Source organism: Lepeophtheirus salmonis, chromosome 8, assembly GCF_016086655.4.
Source record: "Lepeophtheirus salmonis chromosome 8, UVic_Lsal_1.4, whole genome shotgun sequence".
NCBI classification, from domain to species: Eukaryota; Metazoa; Arthropoda; class Copepoda; order Siphonostomatoida; family Caligidae; genus Lepeophtheirus; species Lepeophtheirus salmonis.
The window spans coordinates 6,589,507-6,613,922 of NC_052138.2; the positions used below are offsets into that span (position 1 = coordinate 6,589,507).

At 33.0% G+C, this 24,416-nt stretch overlaps 6 protein-coding genes across 9 annotated transcripts; 4 read left to right on the forward strand and 2 right to left on the reverse strand.

Annotated features, from left to right (window-relative positions):
• Window positions 1-4,375: 4,375 nt before the first annotated feature.
• On the forward strand, window positions 4,376-7,593 carry LOC121122616 (E3 SUMO-protein ligase PIAS2). 3 transcript variants are annotated; one of them, XM_071890605.1, is made up of 6 exons: window positions 4,481-4,883; window positions 4,940-5,260; window positions 5,623-6,347; window positions 6,419-6,663; window positions 6,717-7,116; window positions 7,174-7,593. In XM_071890605.1, the coding sequence occupies exons 3-6, from the start codon at window positions 5,706-5,708 to the stop codon at window positions 7,513-7,515; spliced, it is 1,629 nt and encodes a 542-aa protein (XP_071746706.1). In that variant the 5' UTR covers window positions 4,481-4,883; window positions 4,940-5,260; window positions 5,623-5,705; the 3' UTR covers window positions 7,516-7,593. The 3 variants fall into 3 exon arrangements, with proteins under 3 accessions (XP_040573583.1, XP_071746706.1, XP_071746707.1); XM_071890606.1 differs by having other exon boundaries at window positions 4,940-4,996; XM_040717649.2 differs by lacking the exon at window positions 4,940-5,260 and having other exon boundaries at window positions 4,376-4,883.
• Window positions 7,594-9,476: 1,883 nt separating this feature from the next.
• LOC121123076 (uncharacterized) lies at window positions 9,477-11,008 on the reverse strand. Its single transcript, XM_040718161.2, has 2 exons — window positions 10,647-11,008; window positions 9,477-10,584 (listed from the first exon to the last, which is right to left on the reverse strand). The coding sequence occupies exons 1-2, from the start codon at window positions 10,868-10,870 to the stop codon at window positions 9,786-9,788; spliced, it is 1,023 nt and encodes a 340-aa protein (XP_040574095.1). The 5' UTR covers window positions 10,871-11,008; the 3' UTR covers window positions 9,477-9,785.
• Window positions 9,618-13,098, forward strand: rush (rush hour). 2 transcript variants are annotated; one of them, XM_040718157.2, is made up of 6 exons: window positions 9,618-9,775; window positions 11,155-11,654; window positions 11,719-11,872; window positions 12,002-12,271; window positions 12,550-12,608; window positions 12,676-13,098. In XM_040718157.2, exons 1-6 carry the CDS (start codon window positions 9,760-9,762, stop codon window positions 12,838-12,840), a joined length of 1,164 nt encoding a protein of 387 aa, XP_040574091.1. In that variant the 5' UTR covers window positions 9,618-9,759; the 3' UTR covers window positions 12,841-13,098. The 2 variants fall into 2 exon arrangements, with proteins under 2 accessions (XP_040574091.1, XP_040574092.1); XM_040718158.2 differs by lacking the exon at window positions 12,002-12,271.
• Window positions 13,027-16,613, reverse strand: fand (Pre-mRNA-splicing factor SYF1 fand). Its single transcript, XM_071890604.1, has 2 exons — window positions 16,195-16,613; window positions 13,027-15,272 (listed from the first exon to the last, which is right to left on the reverse strand). Exons 1-2 carry the CDS (start codon window positions 16,561-16,563, stop codon window positions 13,095-13,097), a joined length of 2,547 nt encoding a protein of 848 aa, XP_071746705.1. The 5' UTR covers window positions 16,564-16,613; the 3' UTR covers window positions 13,027-13,094.
• Window positions 16,614-18,470: 1,857 nt separating this feature from the next.
• On the forward strand, window positions 18,471-21,211 carry Sin1 (SAPK-interacting protein 1). Its single transcript, XM_040718156.2, has 2 exons — window positions 18,471-19,301; window positions 20,224-21,211. Exons 1-2 carry the CDS (start codon window positions 18,659-18,661, stop codon window positions 21,096-21,098), a joined length of 1,518 nt encoding a protein of 505 aa, XP_040574090.1. The 5' UTR covers window positions 18,471-18,658; the 3' UTR covers window positions 21,099-21,211.
• Window positions 21,212-22,053: 842 nt separating this feature from the next.
• Window positions 22,054-24,017, forward strand: twf (twinfilin actin binding protein). The gene is made up of 4 exons (XM_040718160.2): window positions 22,054-22,460; window positions 22,527-23,087; window positions 23,140-23,258; window positions 23,311-24,017. The coding sequence occupies exons 1-4, from the start codon at window positions 22,265-22,267 to the stop codon at window positions 23,458-23,460; spliced, it is 1,026 nt and encodes a 341-aa protein (XP_040574094.1). The 5' UTR covers window positions 22,054-22,264; the 3' UTR covers window positions 23,461-24,017.
• The last annotated feature ends 399 nt before the right edge of the window (window positions 24,018-24,416 follow it).

Below are 24,416 nucleotides of genomic sequence, written 5' to 3' on the forward strand. Positions count from 1 at the left end.
AGAAGCTTTTGGAGTTTAAACGAAATCCGATAAGAATGTCAGTTCCTCCTGCTAGATTTCTTTAATTTGAATTTAAACACCGTTCGGGAGAGTGATGAATAGACTTAGGATTTTGGAGCGATTTTTTTGGCCAAAATGAGCAAAAAAGTGTTATCCCTGCCCCCCTCCCCCCCAACAAAAACAAAAAACAACTCCCCTACGCTTATTCATTCATTATGTGATATCTACATTTCTTCTAAGTTCAAGATAAAAAATATCGGTACACAAGGAATTGTCAAACAGGAACATCTAGTTTTTTTCTGTGAGTAATTAATAATTACTAATTATCTTGCCAGGATATCTATGATTCATGAATATGATAGAAGAATGAAACAGTCGTAATAATGATTATATAATTACTTCAATGATAATGATACATCGTGGGGTCAGTACAAAGTGATACAACCGACAAAAATTTATTATTCTAGATTATTTTCCATATTCCAGACCATATCCACGGATCATATTTCACTATATAAGGCTATGGTTATGTGCACTTTGCAATAGACTTAAAGGGTTAATAAGAATTATTTTTTTTTAGAAATTGACGATAATTTCCCAAGAATACAAATGTATTCCATACTCATCTTTGACCTAAATCGATTATTAATAATTGATAAACAATATCAATATTATAATTTGTGTAAGATCCATTTTCATTTCTTTGTTGAACATTATTAATTAATTTTGTTATATATAATAATCTGGGTCGTCTTCAGGATTATATATATATTTTTTTTTTTTTGGGGGAGGCTTGGTTAATGAATTTTAATTGAAAAAATTTTTAGGAAAAATTTCAAAAATCCACAGCTCTTCACAAAAAAATGAATTTTTGGAAAAAAATTTCAAAAATCCTCAGCTGCTCACAAAAAATTTAATTTTGTGGAAAAAAAAGGCAAAAGTTTAATTTCAAATATTTTATTCATACAAAATTTTAAATATTTTTTGAAATTTTAAAACCCTACCTATTTACAAAACAAATTAACTTTTAGGGGGAAAAAAATCAAAAAGTAAATTTAAAAAGTAAAATTTTTTGGAAATAAATTTCAAAAATCCATATCTATTCACAAAAAATTTAATTTTTTGGAAATTTTTTATAGCTATTTAAATTTCTGGAAATTAGGATATTTGGATTGAGGCTAAAGCCAACCCCTGCGGACGCCCCTGATAATAGCATAAATACCTTTTCACATTCATCACAGACATAATTTATTTTTTCCAGTACACTAGAATGTAGTTAATTTACTGGTTTCACATTCCCTTATCTTACTGACCGAATTGAATGTGAAGTTTTTAGTAAGCTTAGTTATTATTTTGCTATATACTTTTTATGGAATAATGATATAAATGTTTAAATAAAAAAAATATTTTTTACAAAAGATATCTTTGTTACTATTTTTGTTAGGATATCCCCATCATTTTGTTAAGAAGTCATTGGATTACTATTGTTTTACATAATAACATAACAAACCATTTTCGGAACAGATAATAAGAATCTTCTGAAATGACAGTTTGTATAATAATACTTAATAAAATAATTTTAGATATTAAATAATTGACAAAATGGAGTTGCGCCCATAAAAATCCTCTATTCATGGCATCTATGTGCAATAAATAATTGTAGTGTTAGTATTTAGTTTTTGAAATGTATTTTGGGTTATCATTTATTCAAATAAATATATCAAATACAGTGATTTGTACATTTAACAATTTAAAATAAAATATTTAAAAAATACTTGCAATGATGAATAACTTAGAATCAACCCTTCAAAGATACATAGTAATTATGCTATTAGTATATAAAGCAAAATTAATTCATAATATTTAGTGTTGTAATTTAAATTAGTGTCACTGAGTTTATTTGTTATTTTCAACTCACACCTATCTTGAATAAGAAGTTTTTGAAAATCTGAATTTTTAAGCTTGGCTGAACGTGTGCCATCCCTTGAAAATGTATCAAATCCTTTATCTTGCAAATTGTCACGAGCTCTCTTCAATAAGACATGAATCAGGAAATACATAAACACTGCATTAGGGGTCATATGGACTCACAAACGAGTAGCTTTTGACATTTAATGACAGTTGAGATACCAGAGATACATTTCCCATGTCCATCGTGATTCATCGGAATTCAAAACCCATGATGCTCTATTTAATTTACAATAGAAAAAAGTAACTCTTTTGTTATGGTCTCAGGGGCGTCCCCAGGATTAATTTCCTTTTTTTTTTTAAGAAAACAAATTCTTAAATTGATTTTCCACCCAGCGGAAGCCCTTGGTTCTTATCAAAATCAAAAAAGATTGGCTGCTTCCAGTGACGGAATACACCGCACATAATTACCATTTGCAATTTCTTGCAAGGACCAACTATTTGCTGTTTCTTTAAATCCATTTCCTATCTTTTTCCTTTTTCATCTCATCAAAGGCAAAGATTCCTAATTTTTCGATGATTTTGAACATCTTTTTGAAGGTTATAATACTGTCATGTTGAAATTCAAACGAGCAGTCAAACTGTTGAAGCCACATCTCTTGAATTTGTCAACTTGAAAGAGCTAGATAATTATTTTTCCTCAAATATTCAAAAGTTTTGAAACTCATTCATCTTAAAACAAGAGAAGATATAATTTCATCCCTTATATAAACCCGATTGAACTTGGTATTCTTATATGATAATATACGTTTTGTCATTACTCATTGTTCATTAACGGGACAAGCTCGCTGCCAATGTGTTTTTTTACAATACATATCCATGTTTCTTGAACTATCATTTTCTGCTTTCAAAAGTATTTTCTTAGGGTATAAAAGGCCCGAAATCATCTTGTAGTTAGCCAAATAAGTCAGTCTACCAACTGCTATTTGTCTCTCATCAATGCTTATCATCGTCATATTATTTCTTCAGAATTTTTGAAATGAATGTATATATACAAAATAATAAAATCTTGTAAGAATTTATTTCATACTGTATTATAAATTATAATATAGATTAGTAATATTTTATTACAAGGCTATATTATAGTCTATAGATAACCAATTTGTATGGGATGGTTCTAGGCCTTTTAACCCTTCCCCCCTTCATTTTAGTCCTCTACCTGCAGCATTTTACCACCTAAAAGAAATAGAATATATTAAAAATTAAATAGAATTAGCCTATTTAAATATTAATTTAATATATATTTTTTTATTCATGACTTTTGATAGCCAAAATGTCTTAATAGAAATAATAAGTTGGGCAAACTATATATTTATATCAATGAGTTCTAGCACGGCGTTACCTCGCCAACACAAAAATAACCTATGTATTTTGTAGTCAGCTGTCGATTCCCTTTTTCCCTTGATACGTCATGGCTATTTCATAATTTATTATTTTTCATAAATACACAAAGTATTAAGTTATTTTATACAAAGGTCTGGACAATGAGTTCTCTATCTGGAGGAGCACAAGCTCCAATCACGCAACCTGTTGTGGTGATAAATATCAATTTTTATATATGATCTTTGTCTTGTCCAATTATAAAAGAGTAATAGTTTGTCGTTGTTGTAGTTTTTTAACAACATCACGTGGTGTTTTATTTAACTCTTCCATTTTGGGTTAGCATTTTAAATCCCCAAAATTGTTTTTGAGGCGAAAATGATAGACTCACTTCACGTTCACTGCTCAAAATCAAAGTAGATATTTTATAAAAGGTTTTCTAAAGTAAATCGTCAAAAATAATTGAACTAATTATTTAAACGGATAAATTTGCCCTTCAAAAATAAAGTCTCAACTTTAGTTCGTGTTTGTACAAGGTTATGTAGTATGAGTTTCATTCAGATGATATTATATTTATTTAACAGATATCAATCTTGTGATAATAAAATAATTCATTCATTATGGTACACAAGTGTGCTTATGTTGTGTGTCGATTTGGAGCTGATAGGAAACTTCCTTCAGGTGTCGGACTAAATCGATTTCCCAAATCCTTAATTCGTATGCACATAATATAACCCGTCACACATCTTCATAGATACCTAGATCTAATTATGTAGTTTGCTCATTACATTTTAACGAAAGTATACTCCAGATAGTATAAGAACCCATTGATTATATATACGACGAGGGATGAACAAGAAATTGTATTCCTGTCCTTTTGGAAATGGAGCATAAGTATCATAACTTATTATTATCAAATTAAAATTATGAAATAGCAATGAATGACGTATAATGTCAGAGGAAGGAATTGACAGCTAACAATGAAATACATTTTTGTGTTAGGGATGTAGCGCCGTGGCTGAGAGAGAGAGAGGAAAACAAATTGGAAGAAGGGTACCAGGCGCTACAAAAGTAGAACAAGTATAGTGTAGATGGAGAAACTGCGGTTGGTAGACCTGTTGAGTGGCTAAGGAAGAGTGTTTCTCTTTCTTTTCTCTGTCTTTTCTTCTTTTGTTTCTTATTATTATTCAGTAGTACAATATATTCTTCTTGAGTGGTTCGATTAGTAGAAGTGAATTTCTCCCTTTGAGTTTTGTACTGTATGTTATTTGTGTAGAGATATATTCTGGCGGATCTCTTCCTGAATCCCTTAGATACTCAACATCACTGTGGACATAGTTTGTTATACATTTGGAAGACATTATCCATTTAGTTTGGTGAGGGGAAGGTTCGTTTTGAGGGAAGAGTCCGTGACCTACTTGAATCTATTGAAATAATTCTGAATTTGATGGACTAATCTGAATTGAATTTGTTAAAGAAATGTGGTGGTGTGCGAGTGAGGAGGGGAGTCAAAGTGATGTCTACGCTTCAGGAACAAGAGTCTCTAAAGCATATGATTCTGACTTTTCGAGTCTCTGAATTGCAGATGCTATTAGGTAAAGTCTGAGACGCCGAGTGTCGTAACTCATATCAATCTCAATTCTATCTCAAGGTGACACCTTCAAGGTTATAAACTAAAAAGTAGTTGTGTAAATATTGAGACGGAAAGGTACGTTCAATGCTCTTGCCGGCCCCTTTGGAGCCTCTTTCTTTCCTCTTCTCTACTCAATGGCTCCATTCAATGCCTCTTTCACACTTCTTTCAATCACCATTCTCAGGAGTGTTTTCACGTCATGTCGGGCAGTTGATATTGCAATTCAAACCCTTTCCTCATTGATATTAAGGGAAAACCAACAAATCAAAGGACTTTCATCATCATCCAAAATACATCCCTTTATGGCATAGTTGTATTATATATCAGACACTATTTCATGTATTTATAATATGTTATTTTTATCAAATTATCATATTATTCTCGCCTCTAATTGATACAAAAATTAATTATAATTGTGCAGATTTTGACAATTTATACATGGATTTCAGTACATATTATATTCAAATATCACTGTTTATCATTGGCATCAAATCGTATTCAATTTTTAAATCCATTTGATGGAGTTTTAACAAGATTTATTACAAATTTGTTCAATTAATCTATTAACTTTAAGCCCCCAAAATGCCCTTTCCTTCCATTGGGATGCAAGTTATGACGCTCGTGAAAACGCTCTACTCATTATTTAAAATATGTAGTCTTATGACTCCAAAATGATTTATTGTTTATCCGTCCCTAAATAGGTTTTGCTGGTAGAAATAAGAATGGTAAGAAACACGAATTGCAGGGCCGCGCCCTGGAATTAGTCAAAATACGTTCATCTCCTATGCAAGCCAAGATTCGCGAATTATATAAAGCTTCTCAAGCGCAGCAAGCAGCTTCCATTGCCTCCATGATGAGTCAAAGTGGACAAGGACATTCCCTCTATTCCATGGGTTATGGCAATATGAACGCCGCTGCCGCTGCTGCCGCCGCTGCTATGATGGGTCTTACGACTCAACATTCATATCCCACAGCAGCCCAATCTTTATCACTTCAAGGTAGGAATCCATATACAAGTGGATATCCAACACACCCTCAGCAACAAGCGCAGCAGCAGGCGGTGCAACAACAACAACAAATGTATGGGTCACATTATGGTGTTCAACAGGCACAACAGCAACAGGCCCAGCAAGTAGCGCAACAACAGGCCCAACAGCAGGCTGCGCAACAGCAACAACAACACCCTCATGTTCCTCCACAAATTAGATCAAGCTCTGCTGTTCCTCTTCAGCCAGATGTCAAGCTCGTAAAATTGCCATTTTATGATGTCATTGCCGAACTACTAAGACCTTCCTCTCTCGTTACTCAAGGTAACAATCGGCATCAAGAGGCTCAGTTCCAGTTCTTTATGACACCAAGCCAAGCAACTGATATTGCTTCTCATAGGGACATTCGAATTAGCAGTAAATTGGACTATCTTTATCAAGTAATATCCATTAGATAAAATAGGATGAATCTTCCTAAAAGTAAAGAACTAAAATATTATTTTTAATTCAGATTCAATTGAGATTTTGTCCCCTCTCTCTGGACTCAAGTAAAGAAATGGCTGATGAATTTCCGCCCGGTATTATTCTTCAGGTTAATGGAAAGGGCGTCGTACTCCCTAATCCCATTCCAACCAACAGGACTGGTGTAGAGCCCAAAAGACCGCCTAAACCAGTTAATATCACATCTTGTTGTAAGCTCAGCCCAATTCTTCCTAATGTTGTTAATATAAAATGGGCAGGAGAATACGGAAAATGGTAATGGTAGCAATTATTATGACATTTTTATTGTACTAAATATTTTTTTACAGGTGGGTAGTTGGAATCTGGTTAGTAATGAAGTGCACATCCGAAGATTTATTAGAAAGACTAAAGAAAAAAGGAACGAGAAACTCAGAGTATACCAAGAAAACTATTATTGCCAAGATGTGTGACGATGATGATGTTGAAACAGAGTGCCTACGCGTCTCTGTTGCATGTCCGCTCGGAAAGATGAGAATGACTCTTCCTTGCAGACCTTCCACTTGTGGCCATCTACAGTGCTTTGATGCCAGCCTTTTCTTACAAATGAATGAGAGAAAACCCACGTGGAATTGTCCGGTTTGTGACTCAAAAGCTTTGTTTGACGATTTGATGATTGATGGCTATTTCATGGACGTTATCAATTCACAGGATTTACCAAAGGATGAAAATGATATCATATTAAATGGAGTAAATGACAGCATCCTTTTGTATTTGCAGCTTAATATTATTATTTTACCCTAATAGGACGGATCCTGGATGCCTGTACCTAAGGAAGAAGAATCTGCCAAAACAAGTACATCAAAAGAAAAGAAAAATACCTCAAATTCTGATGAAACTGTGAATGGAGGGCCTTCCAATGGAAACAGCACTTCCACACCCAGCACCAACGGTAAAAAAATTGACAATGATGTAGATCTGATTGATCTTTCAGATGATGAAAGTGCAGCGGCGCAGCCTCCCCTTCCACCTCCATCTTCAAATGGCCAGTATTTTGGTGCCGCACCTGTATTACCACCACTTCCAACATCTGATCCAGCCCCCCCACCTCCTCCGCCTCCGGAAATTGAATGTATTGATTTGGAATAAAAATTAAATGCATTTCTTTTTTGCCCTTTTTTTTTTGTCAATTGTATTATTTATGAATAAAAAATGAATTGTGATTGATTTTCTTCTCATAAAATTTAATTGAAAGGTTCACATTTTAGTATAATTACCTTATGCTTTTGCCCCTTTAATTGAATGTATGTTGTTCACCAGGATTACTGAAAAGGTTAAGAATTGATTTTGATCTAACTTGGTACGAAGATTGTAATAGGGTGGGGGGGAAAAGTAATGCCGTATTTTTCGATTTATTTCTATGCTTTATAAGAAGTATTGCAATCATCCGATTTAAGCAAGTATGCCCCATTCTGTTCGATAACTTATTGCAAACGGGAATTCAACTTCATATTACTCTTCTCGTGGAAGCCCTGGTCTCTATTGGTAAAAAACTCAGACTACCAATTTCCACAGGCCTCTATTGGTCCAAATTTGTACCCCAAGCGCGTCATAGTCAGGAACAGGTGGGAGTAGTCACTTGGTGCCGGACTGTAGGGTGGATACATAAGAACTTCCCGTCCCAGCTTTCGATGTCTCCTATTCACCAATACTGGTCACTTTTGTTCGGTTGCTAGCTTCTAACAGCCGAGTTGTTCATTGTAGTGCACAGAATGGAGCGGGAATATGTATTTTGTGTATATTTGAAATTTTATTGGTCGCTTTCGACGCGTTTTTCTCTTTCGGATAGTAAAAATGAAAAATATGCCGAATTTCTTCCTTTGGACCTTCATTCTCGACGTACGATAATAAAAAGGGGTGGAAATACGAAATTACTTTTTCACCGACTTAATATATGGTCACAATAAAAAAACCATTAAATTTTGAGAGGTCCAAGATATTAGGTAGGACAAAACGTTATAAATACATAATCTACAATAACTTAGGAATATATTAATGGGCAGAGCTCAAATTAGTGTCATGGTGTAGGTTTAATGCTTCATATAGCCAAAAATCCGAGGTCAAGATTAAAGGTCAAAAACGCATATTTGACAATCACTTTTGAACAAAAAAAAAATATTGTCGATTCAGCATTTTGACTACAACAAAAGAATATTGACATCATCTCTAGAGCAAATTGTAATTAATGAATATAATCTCTACGAACGAAGTTGAAAAGAGGTTTTGTTTTTTCCTCTGTCTGTTGATCACCAGGATTACGGCAAAAATCACAGATCGATTTTGATTTAACTTGGTACAAGGATTATACATATATGGTCACAGTAAGAGGCCATTAAATTTTGAGAGATCAAAGGATTGGTGTCATTATGTAGGTCTAATAAAAATGATTCACATAGCAAAAAATACAAGATCAATATTAAAGGTCAAATTAAAAGCTTAAGATTTCATTTAGGAAAAATGACCCAAAGGTGAGGTTATCGCTCTACCTAGTGCCCATTCTGAGTATAAGTAACTTTGGAATAAAATTCATATCGTTACAAACTAATGATTAATTTCTTTTTAATTTGTGGCACACAATATATAATTTATAACTTATTAATGTATGAACGCCATAGATATCAGGGACGTCCCCAGAATTTTATTTTTGGATGGGTTAATTCTTTAGAAGGGACAAAAAAAAATCGAATTTTTTATAAATGGTTGAATTTTACCAAATTTCCTTTTCAAGTTGAGAAAAAAATTTCTGAGTTTTTTTTTGAAAAACAATAATTTCATAGTGTTGACTATAAAAAAATATTTTATGTGTGTTGGAGCTCCTCCAGCCCCTGGATATTAAATGTCATTAAATTCACTCGCGCATTTTTGACTTTAACATAAAGATGAAATGATATTTCCTTTAGGAAAAATGACATATGCAATCTACCGAGTACCCATTCTAGTAAATAATAATTTAATGCCTGGTGTATACTATTACTCATTAGTTATTACTTAAAATTTCTTTTGATACTTATTATCACGATTAGGCGTTTGTGCACTAAGGTGAGTACTAATAGGATTTTATAAATAGTATATTACTTATAATTTATAAAATTATAATATCAATGTATATTGTATCTAGTATTAACATAATGGAAAAGAAAGAAACTAGCCTTGTTCACGGTGCGCTCTCTTTTCATCTTAAAGGAGGTAGTGACTAGTATATGTTGTAGAAAGAGAAATTTGTTCATGAATATAGTTAAAGACTAGAGTTACATTCGCACGGCGGTGACGATCCATCTCTTTACTACTACTATTTCAATTGTCCTTAGTTTCAAGTGGGAAGATGAGGATAGAATGGTGGATCAATTAGGTAATAATTCTCATAGCATTTTGAAGTTTCCTTTGGTGTGATGGGGTATGTGATACAAGGATATGTCATCTCTATCAGGCTGTCTACACTCAATCTCTAGTATGATTTGACTTTTATCTTCACTCGGAATAATATCCTCAAAAATGATGTTACTTTTTTCTTGAACAAATTTTGAAAGAAGAATCCATCTCTGCCCTAGAGTCTTGTAAAATCGTTTACTACTCTCCAACTGAGAAGCCTTTAGCTCGTACGATTCAAGTAGACAAATAAATATTTTTTTAAGGAAACTCCTCTCTTCTCTTTTATATTTATGCATAGCCTTTAATAAGGGATGGATTTGCTCCATTGTTATAGCACTACATTTGGGAGATCTATGTATTATTGACCTTCTCTCCTCAATCAACTTTTTTGTCGAGTTACTAAATCGTAAAGAATTCTCCATTAAGAGATATACATCGCATTCATTTCCTTCATGATAAATCGTTCCTCCTCTGTTAGTATTCGATAAGGATAAAAATGATTCATTCAAATATCCGTATTTTGTCTTCTTTTCCATAATTTCCTTCATCAATTTATTTTTGGAATCTTTCATTTCCAGAATGTCATTTTCAACTTCTTCAATATCCGTTTTGACTTTCTCGATATTAAGCTTCAAATCAAAAGAACTGAGTCCTTTAACATCATCCTCATCCCTCGAAGAAATATTCTTATATCCATTCTGCCCAGTATTATTAAATAGTAATATTTTAGAATCTTTGGTCAAATTGTTGATCTGCTCTTTAAGAACTTTTACTTCTATGGATATCATTCTGCAACAAAACGTATTGCTCAATGAATATCATTGCTTTTATTTGAGTTAGTCAATACTCACTTATTTAATTGAGTGAGAGATTCAGTGACCCTTTCTTCACTTTCTTCATTAGGGATTGTTTCTTGGTGGGTGAACCCATCATTCCTTTGAAGTTGAATCAGGGTATTCAGATGCATTTCAGAGATTTCTCGTTCCTTTTGAATTTCATTTCTAAACTTATTTATACTCATTTCCCGAGTGAACAACTCTTTATGTAATATGGAGTCTCCTTCTTGATTATCCATGATTCTTTTCGCTTTCTAACATTCAATCGACTACATATGTGCATATACTGACACATGTATTATACAGCTAGTACCTACCTACATGAATACCTCCCTTTTTTATCATTACGAACTTAGGTAGCAGGTGTTTTGTAACAAAGTACCTAATTGTGTTTGCTCTCTAATATATTATTACGATTCCTTTGGTGTTTGTTTTTGTAGAATCGTCTATAAACAATCTGTAGATTTTATTCTAAAATATCAACTACCACTATATGTACTAATGAACTCTCCTACATCCTTAGTCAATACCGATATCAATAAGAAAAGAATAGCTTTTGTGGAGAGCTGTTTCGGAAGTGCAGGTCTCCCTTTAGCTGTTAAGGGCCGCGTGCTTGTAGGAGAAGGGATTTTAACGAAAGCTTGTCGTAAGAAACCTAAACCAAGGCAATTTTTCCTTTTCGATGATATTGTGGTTTATGGGAATATACTTATCAATAAAAAGAAGTACAACAAACAGAGAGTCATCCCCTTAGAGGAAGTCAAACTTCAATCCCTTGAAGATGATGGTCAATTTCGGAATGGTTGGCTAATTTGCACGAGGGGAAAGTCTTTTGCCGTGTATGCAGCAACTGCTAAGGAAAAAGATGATTGGATGTCCCATATTCAGAGATGTATTGATGACCTTCTCTCGAGCAGTGGGAAAAAACCATCTGATGAGCATGCAGCTGTATGGATACCTGATTCCGAGGCCCATTCATGCATGGTGTGTAATAAGTCTCATTTCACGGTCTTAAATAGACGGGTATGCAAATAAGGCTAATTATAATTATTATGGGTTAATTATTTTTCTATTATTCTCTATTTAGCATCATTGTCGACAATGTGGTGCTGTAGTTTGTGGAAGCTGTTCAACGAATCGATTTCTCATTCCTTCTCAATCTTCAAAACCTATTCGTGTTTGTGATACATGCTACGGAACATTAAATATAAACAAATCTTCAAAAAATAGTTCGATAAACGGTGAGTTCCTATTATTTCAGGGATCTTTACATACATTCTATACAACATTCGTTATTGAGGGCCATACATTATGTGCATAAAGATATTTATAAAATTTTTTATATCCAACTGTGTATGTTTTTCTATAAGATTTGCCAAAAATTCAATCTGAGACTTCTTCTCTGTTTAATGATGGTTTAAATATCCCGGAACTTGAAGATCTTCCACCTATTCCTCAAGATAATTTCGAAATAAACATTCCAAGACAAAACCTTAATTTATATGAATTGGTTAATATTACTGAGACATCCCCTTGTTGGTTCTATGATGAGAATACTAACAGTGATAGAAGTGAATCATTTTTTGATAATTTTGAACAACTAAGTCTTCAATATGATGATGAATTTGAGTGTTTTCAGGGTAACCTTTTCTCTTTTTTTCCGGATATTTTGAATTATAGGATTTGTTCGAGAGTATTTATTTATGACGTGATTTGGATCTTATTTATTAATTAAAGGGATATGATTATGTTTACCTAATTAAAGGGATTTCTGAATATTTCACTACACATAGTATACTATACTATTTGATTTGCGTTTTAATCTTATCACGTGATTTTACAAGCACATTTTTCTACTTAAATATATATTACTAATATTAAGACCTAATATAATTCATGCAAACATACTACCTTTCAGACCATAAAAACGTTTATTCGTCTGGAGAAGATGAGTCCGATGAAGACGAACAAAATGATGTAAGTTTATTTATTTACTTTTTGGTTAAAAATAACCACCAGCTAAATAATATTCATATTTAATTAGTCACGAAGGAACGATAAGGAGTCTCATGAAAGTTACTGGTATGACTCATCGACAAGAATAGTTTCAGGTGTAGCAACGCTTCCTGCAATCACGGCACACGATCTAAATCTTTCACCTCTATCTCAAATCAGTCCATTACCTAGAGCTGCTTCTAGCAAAAAATAGATCTTATATTAATTAAGATGTACTAAATCATCATTTCATTTATGCATACCACATAATGACAGAATAAGTTTTTATTTAATTTAGGGCTTCTTTATCAATCATTCATACCGAAGGTATACCCTATGTATTTCATCTAAAGTTGTTAAATAGATAGTTAATAATATAATAATTACAATCAAGTGTATCTACTATTTTTGTTAATATATTTTTATTTATGTAAAAAATATATATAAGTAATATATATAATAAGGATATCAATCAGTGTCTCTTTCATTATTTAATCCTCCAAATACTTCAGACGGAATAACTTGTTCTTCAACCTTGCCTATGCTTACTTTATCACCCATGTTTCCCTCTTCTTCCTCATCCTCCTCATCGATATCAATTTCATCCGGATTTGTGCTTTCAAGTCCTTTTTCAAGGGAATCTGATTGAGTCTCACCACGAATAAATGCAATGCTCGATGTTTTCGGTGCAGAAAGGATTTCATGTGCTGAGACATTACTCTCTCCCATTACTTTCTTTTCTAAAATCTTCATCTCATCTTTGGAGTCTGATAAAGTGTTAACGGCTGTCATCTGAGCAGACATCATATTTACTTGTGTATTGTACGTATGTTGTACAGATCTCTTGATTCGTAGCATCTCTCTAAGTGTGTCCTCATTACCATGTTTAACCTCGAAGTCCTTCCATTTACTCCAAAACTCAGTTGAGGTTCTTGGATCGCACATTTGTGAGCAATGGCTGAAAATGACACGAGCTCTATCAACTTCGCCAAGTTTAGTTTCGAGCTCAGCAAACCGAACACACATTTCACGAGCTTCTTTATCCTCAAGTACTTCAATTGCCTTTTCGTAAATTTGTCTTGTTCGTGTAACACCATAAATCTCTGAGGCCTTCTTGAGATAAATGTTATACAGTGAGAATCTTTCTTTTTTTGTAACGGATTGAATGGCTCTGTCATAAACAGCCATGGCATGTCGTGCCATGCCATGTTGTTCTTCTAGTTTGGCGTATAAAATGTAGATATTTTTAGCATAATCTTGAGGGCAACTTTCTAGGCACTGCTCAAACAAATCCCGAGTTCGTTCTAATTTTTTTCCTCCATAGCGCTCCAAAAACTCGGTGAGATATGTATTCCATATGTCATACACATTTGGCCATTTGAAGAGTGCAATACCTTTCTCATATGCTTTAAATGCTTCCTCGAAATAATTATGCTCTTTGAGGAAAAGTCCATAATTAATAACGATTTGGGGAGTTGCAATCTTTAGATCAAGTATTCGATCGTAAACAGCTTTTGTGGATTGGAATGATCCAAAACTCTCTTCTAAATCTGCATAAAGTGACCATACTTTGAGGGACTTGTGTAACCGAGCTTGTACTGTTTCGGATGTATCGTGGTAAGAAACTCTTCTTTTAGGAGGACTTACAGCTTTGCGTACGAGACCCAGAGCTTCATTATATTTGTCATTTCTAAGCTCCATTTCTACCCACTCGGTCCACACATGAGCCAAGTCTTCCACTTTTAGAAAAGCAACTTGTGTTGCCTTTTCAAAAATAATTCTAGCATCAGATAACTGTTTTTTTTCTTCATAAAATTTGGCAAAATTGTTCCAAAGAAGATAGAGCTTTCCCACTGCTTGCTTTGGATCTACTGTTTTAACAGCCTCAGTATATGTTTTCACGATCTCTTTGGGCTTTCCCTCATACAACGAAACCCTTTTCAACCATTCTGGAACGTTGTGAGGATTTTGTCGCAATAAAACAGAGTTTAATAGCAAGGGACGCCTTTCGATCAAATCGTCAAAACGAGCAAATGCAAGCTCGAGAGAGTTTTCATCTACTTTTTCAGTAGATGATGAAGCGACCTTCATTTCCTCCATCATTTTTGAGAGCATTAACTCTTGAAATTGAGAGTATGCGTCAAATACTTGAGAAAAGTCCCTTACAGTAGTGACACTCCTCACGGACTCTTCATAAACATCTCTGGCACGCTCAAATAAACCACTTCGAATATAATAATCTGCAAGGGAACACCACAAATGTCCTACTTGATCCGTGTAGCGTCTGAGGCCACTACGTATAATAGCATCTACATTTAACGACTTAATTTCGCTGGGATTTTCTGATATTAATTTGCATAGATCATTCCACAGAGCGTAATTTGATTTCCCTCGCTTAGAAACAAATTCAGAAAAGGCTCTGTCATTACCATTCACTAATCTTGTGAGTAAAACAGATGCATCATCCAATTTTTTAACACGTATAAGGTAATCAATAAAATCTTCAACGGCTCCTTCGGGGCTGAGTTGCATGTAACGGCGATACACACGAATACCAGTTTCCTTTAATGCTTCACCATGGGATTCTATAAACGCAGTGTATATTGGCCAAATACGATCATGTTGTGTGACTGGAAGAGCTCTAAGGTACCCAATTATAAATTTAATTAATATTTCAATTTGATTAATTTAAAAAAAAGAAAATTCATTCCACGTTAAATCATCTAATATTTTCCCCTGTTCAAAGACTTTTATTTGTATAAATTGAACCACAGGCTAATTGGAATTTGGGTATATCCAGGTTATTTACCCAATAATGTCATATGTATCATACTTGATATACGAGTTTTGGGATCTTTAATGTGAGCAGTCTAACAATTTTTTGCCTCAAAAACTTCATGGATGCCATTGCAAAAATATAATCAATTTGAAAGAAAAAAATGACAATTTCATATTTATGATATTCCAGTATCGCAAACGTAAAAAAAATGACCAATATAATTTTAGAGGTCTTTTAATAAGAAAATCATTCAATATTTATAAACAAGAAAAAATAGTTAGTGAGGTACATTGAATATTAAAAGAAATCTCAACTTCTAACCGCAAAAATCTTAGATTTTGTCAGATTTTCAAAAACAAAAAAAACATTTGTGTCCTTAGATGGACAATAATTTTAATTTAAAAAAATCAGAAAACTCTGACCACGCATTAGCTATATTAGCTCATCCAACAAATTTAAATAATAACCCTATAATGGACTCACATATCTCAATGAAATGTTGGACTATATTTATATATAAGAAGTAAGAAATAATCATTGAGATTTTTTTCTTTGACCCACGACATTGGCTTTTCTTTTTGATTTACACTCACAAGGATTTAAAAAAAGTTACCATCCCTATAGATGGGAAGGCCAAATTTTGGGAGGAAATGATTTAATTATAAAATAAAAGGAGTTTGCAGAATTATTGTAACGCCTTTACAACATTTGATGATCTGATGATATGTGAAATGACCCCAAAATGTACTAAAAAACAATAAGATATGATATGCCAATTGATTGCCTTAGAGCTCGATCTAAAACGCGTCGAGTCCTCGTGACTTTTCGTTGATATTTATATAAGAATTCCGCATATTGAATCCAAATCCGAGGCATTTTGTGCATAAAGACAAGTGCCCGCTCATACGCATTATTAAGCACTTCATACTGGGGATCCGTGGGGACTCTTTTAATGGTATGCTTTTGTCGAAGCGTGAGATACGCATACCAAAGTTTGTAACTTCCAGGAAGTTCCTTTAGAGCGCGTTCGAATATTAAATTCACACGGGACGTAGACTTTTTATGCTCAATATAACGGAGCCAGGGGCGTATTGAAGAAGGATTGCGGAGAATGTCTTCTTCAAATGGAAGATCCTCTTCTTCGAGTACCACGGCCATGTCGACGTTGTGTGTAATACACCACTATTTATTAACTACTACTAACATTACAGCTATTAAATACAACAGAAGCAAGCCGCACAAAAACATCCAATTTTAAATACAGAAAACATAAAGCAATGATCACCCAACCTCGAACTCTATAAGAGATACTTCTTAGAGATAGAGTGTTCTCAATTCACTGACGTTCTAAATTGCATAATAATGTAAGGAACCGCCATTTTGGGGGCTCAAAGTTGCTATTTTTATTATATAAAACGAACAAATTTCCAATAAATCTTGATGAAACTCAATCTTTAGAAAAAAAAAAATTCTTAACATTTCATTGAATACTAGTTTATACCCAATGATAAACAGATAATATTTGAATTAAATTTAAGTAATGTCTACTGAAAATCCCTAAAACTGGTTAGAATTATCCAATTTTTTTTTTTTTTTTGATCGATTCGGGATGATAATTAGAGAAAAATATCTGTTTATTTCCATGATTATAGTTAATTTGTTTCTACACTATGGAAATAAGATTGTTTTACGATGTAATAACATATTTTTAATACATTTTAGGTTCAAATAAATAATAAAACAAGGCAATTGAGTGATAAAAAATTTATACACAGTAATCCGTAAGACCTTCTAATTGTTGGTCCCATTTTGACTACAACTACAAATACTTTCCTTGATACTACTGGGGTTTCATGCCTAGAAAAACATAGTTGTTTAGGTCCCCCAAAATTGCCGACATCAATTATGCAAACGTCACATGAAAATGTTCTATTGCTAGGATGATGACTTTTAATACTAACTGGAGGAGTTAAAGTTTACTTTAGAAAACCTTTTAATTTAGATCTACTTTGATTTTTAGTCGTATATATTAAGTCAATCCATCATTTTTGTAGAAAAACAATGTTTTAGGATTTCAAATATTATCTCTGGAAGAGTTACTTATAATACCATGTGATTTAAATAAATAGTCATGAATACCTTTTGGAAGAAAAAATATACCTTTTGTCAGAAAAAGGAATTGCTCAAAAAGTTACGCCTAAAAAAAAATAATTCGATTAAAAATGAACAAAATTATTAATGAAAAGGCCCTTAATCCTTTTTAGGAAAAAGTTGGAAATCCCCAATCCTATCTTTTTTTAGAGATATCTCATATCAGAGTCGGAAAATTGGTAATTAGGCAGAAAATTTGAGGAAAAATATATTCAAAACTCCCCCAAAAACAATCCTAGCGACGCCCTCGCTAATTGTAAGATAATTAATTATGGAAGTTATATTCTTTTTTCACGCAAATTGCATCAATTCTTTCTAAATATCCTTTTTTTTTCTTCCCCGTTAAGTCAACATTTCATATAGAATGCTAATAAACTAACAAGTAATATATCCTCACAATCCTTTATACTGGAAAGCTATTGAGCTTTTCCCCTAAATGTGTATCCTTCAATAATAAAATAATCCAATGAATAAAATTAAAAGATTAGTTAATGATAATTGTAACTAAAATAGTATAGTGATATAAACTTTGCTGTAAGGTTGGATTTTTTTCACTTTCTTAATGTTTTTAGTATTAGTCAATAGAACAGAGATAGATTTCGGCTACTAAACTTTTTTCTCAAATAGCTAAATGAGTTATTACTATGTAAATAGTACTATTCCGATTTCGTATCTCGTCTTGATTAAATTACCAGGTGACATTGATATAAAACTAAAACTCCGACAAATATTATAGCCGTATAATTGTACAAATTTTATATTAGTTTACCAACAGCTAGGAATTTATCCTCAAAATTGATTCTTTTCAATTCAACAGGTTGCGTGATTGAAGAGGACGCTCTGGCCAGACTGTATCATACCTCATTGTTAGAGTTCAATAGAGTGACGTCATAATTGTGTACTTGTGACGTAATTGGGCGAATAAATACTTAAGAACTTTATTATTATTGAAGCCTCTGAACATCATAAATGTTCACTTCTGTTTTTGGAATTTTATTTTGCTTTCCAGTTTCGGGGTTTCCATATTATATTAACGTCCGACTACAGGAAATTACTTAAAGGACCCTGCGTAGTGTATATACGGATTGATTGAGGATGAGTGATGGCGCTCTATGATAATAAACTCTTTGTCCTGAGTCATATCCGCCACTCTTATATCCTGAGTGATGACACTGGCAATGCTTCCAATGTCCTGGGTCCTGGAGACGTAGACTACTCCTTCTTGGGATCTTCTTGTAACGGGGAGGAAAATGAAGAGTGCCGATCCTTCGATATACGCTCTGGGATGTCGCATCGCTTAAGGTCAAACACGGAAATCAAGTTTGAGAAGTTTAAGCGTGAACGGCGAAATGCGCCTCAAAAAACGAAGATCATCTCTTGGTTTGATCCAGAGGATCCCATTGATCCTTCAGTTGCAGAGCAGCTCTTTATTCTCAAGGAATCCTACCGTCAATCACCAAATGCCTCTCTTCTAACTAAAAGAATTTCTTCTATTCCCGAGAGACCGCACAACCTTTTCACACTCTATGCTAATTTTGATGCGACAACCTCCTCATCTGGAAATAAAACTGTTAAAGTGACTGTTTTTATTCCGCAATCAGATAATCCGCAGCTTCCTTTTACTCTTGTTATATTGCCTTCTACGAAAATCCATGAAATCATCGGACTTGTTTGTTATAAATATAGTCAAGAAAATAGGAATCCCCCACTCAAACAGAGAGTCGATTCCTATGGTTTATTTTGGGGTATAGTACATTATTTCAAATTACAAACTTAACTACCGAGGGACACCCAATGTTACAGATTTAGATTAAATTAAATCTACATAGATATATGAATATCTAAGTAGAAGAGGCGGGTACTCTGCTAATTCGCTAATTAGTGGACTAAAAAAAATCAACGGATTAATAAATTAGTGTTCAGCAGAATACTAAAATTGTAAGGATCAATCCACTTGGGGGAGTTCTGAGTATTTAAGATAGTTTTAGGTCAAGAACATAATTCCTCCCTTGTTGGGAACTATGACATAGACGGATTATTCGGTAATACGCGAGTCATTTGACAGAACTTTGCATTAAAATAATTTATTAAGTAGATTAACGTTAGCGGATTAGCTTTAGAGGACCCATGAACCTACAAAATTAGTGGATTAGCTTTAACGGAACCATGAACCTACAAAATTAGTGGATTAGCGTTTAGTGAACTGAAGAAAAATGAGGTTCCCACCCCTGCTAATTAGCAAAAGTTTAAATTTTTATCCACAAAAAGAGTTATACACTTCCGAAATTCAGCCTGCATTAAAGACAGTTTCGATTTTCGAAAGACACTACTCTGTAGATAGTCAATATAATCCAATACATGGTTATACTTAAATGAATTTGAAATTTTTAACACATTGTCCAAGGATCATGTATTGAGTCAAAACGTGAATCCCTTTTTTTTAAGTTAATTCAACAGTCTCCCTGGTCGTAAAAGTTTGTTTTTTATGTGAATCAAATTAAGTGCTGACGTTTTAAACTTATATAAGGCAAGTTTCAAATCTATGACATTGGGTTTAAAATTCTTCATTTTTTGTTAATTATTTTTTATGGAATTACTCTTATACATACATATAATTGTATTGCCGAACCCAGCATAAATAATAATTATTATTCTTTTATATTTCAGCGGATGATCGAGGCAGAGTTGAACCTGATTTTCCAGCATTTGAAAGACGTGATCCCATAAGTAAATTTGGATTTACAACTTTCGGTCTAATTGACATCGGCATCCATCCTGATAATAATGAAGAGGATAATAGTGTTGTAGTGTTTCTACCTGATGGAACTTTTATTGAACTTGAGCTTCCTACCAAGGAAATTGCAATGAATGAGCTTATAGAAAAAAGTTTTAGCCGTCGAAAATTTAAAACGAATCCTCGAGTATCCTATCAATATAATATAGAAAGAAAGGATACTCCTGGTATGCCCATCGATCCTAATACTATTTTAAGTTCAATATCCACAAATGAATTTTATATCGTTCGACTCAATTCTAAACGACGATCACCAGAAAATCGTAATAATAGTGGAGGGAGTAATCATGAGAGGAGTAAAAATCAATCTGGTGGGGGAACTACGGCAGATGTGGATATCTATCAACTCTTTCAAGATGTTACCATTTATACTACAAAAATAAAAATAAAAGTACTTGTTGATATTGGGATCTCAGATGAAAAGATTGAAATCTATCCTAAGAGACAAGGGGGCTCAGTGAAATTTTGGGCTAAACAAAAATCAGCTTCCTATAAAATGGAACATATAGTGGCTTGTGATATACTTGAGAAAAAGACATCGGGTATTTGGTCCTTCAATTTTGTTTTTATTTCAGATAATGGCTACGATAAACGTGAGTTTGAATGTCCTGGAAATGTAGCCTCAAGGATTCATACGAAAATCAGTCAACTCTTGTCTTTGCATTCAAGTCCTGCTTTAAAGGATTATCTTGACTACCAAGAAAAAAAGTTACAGAGACGTCAGAGTTGGCATTTTAATATTAAATAAGTTTTATCATCCATGCATATCTCTAATATACATATAAATTTAATGCATCTACGAATGTATGCTTTTGTTAATATGAGTATCAAAGGACTCTAATAAAGGATATTTTAAGGTGACTTTCACTTTAAATTTTTGATGAACATCCTAATGCAAAGAAATAAACTAAGTTAGCGAAAAATCAAACTCTTCAATTACCCAATTAAAAGAAAAGAGAGATAAAATTGGGCCAAGGAAATTTTTGATTTCAAATCACATATGCGAAATTGGGCTACAAAGTTTTTATGAATATTCTGAATTTTTAAGTAACAAAGCCTCTTTATATTCATTATAAGCTCATTTTTTCAATAAATTTGATATAACGTTTGTCACCACAAATAACCTTCCATATATCTTCTCCAGTCTACCCTACACCTATTTATTTATTGAATATTCATCTAGCTATATGATGTCATTACCTTCCGTGACGTAGTTACACAGACTTGCGCTATAGAAAAAAAATTGCACCATCGGTCGTAACATTAGTCAGCTGTATCTTGTTCGCAATTCCTGACTATTTCTAGCTTTATGAACTTGAATCAGTTGAACTCTAAACCCTAAAATTGTCGAATAAATCTATAAATAGTGAAGATACTAAATTTTTTATTAATTGTTTAATAGTTAATTAATTACACCTTTTCTAAAGAAAGAGAGGTTTAGAGATGATAAGAATATACGAATTCGGCATTTGATGTTATTAATTATTACTTTATACATTCATAGTAGGAAGGACATGAGCAGGTTGACACACCTATTTGAGTTTTTTCATTGACCTAATATATTTTATGGCTCTTTAAAAATTTGAAATTTTTCTTTATTAGATAGCTGAGTCCTTTCCTGTAAATTGTGTTTTGACAACCTGACTCGACCTCCCCTAGCATTAGGTGTCGTTATCTCTCTTATTATTGGTTTGATTTGTTCACGCAAGACTGAGGCAAATAATGTTTTTCAACGAATGAGGATGAAGTCTATTTTAATATTAAATTACTATCTGCTATTTTCTTTTTTTTCTATAGTGAAAATAAATTTGATGCTGTATGAAGGAGTTAACAGAGAACTCATTTAATAAATTAAATAATACCCATTTAACAGAATAATTTGGTACATTATAATATATAGAAAAATATTCAAGTATGTCTCACCAAACCGGGATTTCTCCAAATGCTGAACTTCAAAGTATATTCGCGTCTTGTGGAGACAACGAAGAGGTCCGCTTCATTTCTGTTATCATTCAAAATGAGGAACTTGCTTGTGCCGGAACGGAAATCAAAACCTGCTCTTCAGTTGAGTTGGATTGGACAAAGGAATTAGTTTTAAAATACTTTAAGGGTATATTTATAATTTATCTATGTAATAATAATAATTAATACTCATCGTTATTTTATTGACTTATAGAGCATACACCAAGTTTCGGCTTTTTTAGAAAGTGTACTGATGAGTGGATCCTAATCAGTTGGTCCCCCGATGACTCCCCCGTCCGAAATAAAATGTTATACGCCTCCACCAAAGCTACTCTCAAAACTAAATTCGGAAGTAATCGAATTGTAGACGAGCTTTTTGGAACAGTTCATAGTGATCTCACTTATGAAGGCTACAAACTTCACCTCAAGTCAGTTGCCGTCTCAGGACCTCTTACTAACGAAGAGAAAGAAAGGGAAGAGGTGAAGAGAGCCTCTTCTGGAACTGTAGGCATAAATTCAAGATGTGAAACCATGAAAGGACTCATGTTTCCCTTATCATCTTCGCTTAAAGACAGCCTTCATCAATTGAAATCTGATAATATCAATAATTATATTCAAATTAGTATTGATGTAGATAAAGAGATCTTCAATCTAGAATATACTGAACAAAACCTGTCAATCACCGACTTGCAGAATAAAGTACCCAGTGAGACTCCCCGCTACCATTTGTTTTGTTTTAAACATACCTATGAAGGAGAATACAAGGAATCTTGTGGTAATCATTAAGATGCATATTTATGAAACGACTTTAATAAGCTTTTTTTTAGTTTTTATATATTCAATGCCTGGTTATAATTGCTCAATTAAAGAAAGGATGCTCTATTCAAGCTGTAACAATAATATTGTGGAAGTAATACAGAATTTGGGTATACCTATTTTTAAAAAAGTGAGTATTTATTTCATATCTAACCTAGGTATTTAATGAGCTTTTTTTAAAGATACAAATTCAATCTGGGGATGAGCTGTCAGAAGATTTTTTGATTGACGAGCTCTATCCAAAGCAAACTTTGGTTAAACAAAAGTTTTCTCGTCCTGCTCCTCCTACTCGTGGAAAAAGACGGATCACAAAGCCCCCAACATCAAATTAATATTTCAGGTCACCTTGATTCTGTTGGAAGCAAGTTGGGATATTAAACAAAGCTATTTATTCATTATTTAATATAGCTCCAATCTTTCACCAAAAAAAAAAAAATAAAATAATAAATAGGTGTTATAATTATTTTAATCTAACATGATTTTCTCACAACTTTTCATTGAAAAGACAAATCAATTTTTATACTCTATTGATTAATCATATGATGAAAATAATTTTTGTATACATTTTTCTGCCTTTCTGAATTTTTCAAATTATTTGACACATTTTCTGCTCTCTTAAATGATATTATTGGTAAAAGTATTTATTGAAAGAATATTTATACAAAAATGTATCACTGAAGTTTGAATGATTTCAATTTCCTGGGTGTTGAGACAATTGAAAAAAAAAAATACTCCCATACATAAGGATTAATGTATATATCAAAGAGATAGTCGGTTATTATGATTTTATTTTTTTATACGTTGAATCTGAAGAGTGAAACATGTTAATATATTATCATTTTGTAATTAAATAAAATAAAGTGAAGATCTTCAACCAATAATGAATAAATAATTGTTTCTTTATAAATACGTCAATTGAGTAAGAGTTTAGTTCTCTGTAACTAATATAACTATTATAAGCCTTTTTTTTTAACAATACAAAGATATGTGAAAAGCGTCGAAATCACGGTGAGCTCAAAAAATATGGTAACTATTAGTATAACCACACTAACATAAAATTTTTGGGCATGTTAGGAGAAAAGAAACCGAAAATCAACGTGATAACCCTGATTTGATAAATGTTTTGGAGGAGGGAAACTTAGCTGTCATGACGTTTCATTAGTTCAGATACAAGCAGCTGTGATAAAGGGGACGTGGAGATGGAAGTGAAGAAGGATATAGACTAGTATTACTCCCATGTTGATACTCCATTCTACTCTGACTCCATCAAGGACTTACAATTATTACT

Bases quoted from the DNA above. Each gene is read 5' to 3' on its own strand.
- LOC121122616 (XM_040717649.2), top strand. From the start codon at position 4,805: ATGTCTACGCTTCAGGAACAAGAGTCTCTAAAGCATATGATTCTGACT. The intron at 6,348-6,418 runs GTAATATCCATT...TTTTTAATTCAG, and splicing joins AATTGGACTATCTTTATCAA to ATTCAATTGAGATTTTGTCC. The intron at 7,117-7,173 runs GTAAATGACAGC...TTACCCTAATAG, and splicing joins ATGATATCATATTAAATGGA to GACGGATCCTGGATGCCTGT.
- rush (XM_040718157.2), top strand. The intron at 11,655-11,718 runs GTATGCAAATAA...TTCTCTATTTAG, and splicing joins TCACGGTCTTAAATAGACGG to CATCATTGTCGACAATGTGG. The intron at 12,609-12,675 runs GTAAGTTTATTT...ATATTTAATTAG, and splicing joins ATGAAGACGAACAAAATGAT to TCACGAAGGAACGATAAGGA.
- LOC121123076 (XM_040718161.2), bottom strand. From the start codon at position 10,870: ATGGATAATCAAGAAGGAGACTCCATATTACATAAAGAGTTGTTCACT. The intron at 10,585-10,646 runs GTGAGTATTGAC...GTTTTGTTGCAG, and splicing joins TCTCTCACTCAATTAAATAA to AATGATATCCATAGAAGTAA.
- fand (XM_071890604.1), bottom strand. From the start codon at position 16,563: ATGGCCGTGGTACTCGAAGAAGAGGATCTTCCATTTGAAGAAGACATT. The intron at 15,273-16,194 runs CTAAGGCAATCA...ATAATTGGGTAC, and splicing joins GACGCGTTTTAGATCGAGCT to CTTAGAGCTCTTCCAGTCAC.
- Sin1 (XM_040718156.2), top strand. From the start codon at position 18,659: ATGGCGCTCTATGATAATAAACTCTTTGTCCTGAGTCATATCCGCCAC. The intron at 19,302-20,223 runs GTATAGTACATT...TTTATATTTCAG, and splicing joins TTCCTATGGTTTATTTTGGG to CGGATGATCGAGGCAGAGTT.
- twf (XM_040718160.2), top strand. From the start codon at position 22,265: ATGTCTCACCAAACCGGGATTTCTCCAAATGCTGAACTTCAAAGTATA. The intron at 22,461-22,526 runs GTATATTTATAA...ATTGACTTATAG, and splicing joins AGTTTTAAAATACTTTAAGG to AGCATACACCAAGTTTCGGC. The intron at 23,259-23,310 runs GTGAGTATTTAT...CTTTTTTTAAAG, and splicing joins GTATACCTATTTTTAAAAAA to ATACAAATTCAATCTGGGGA.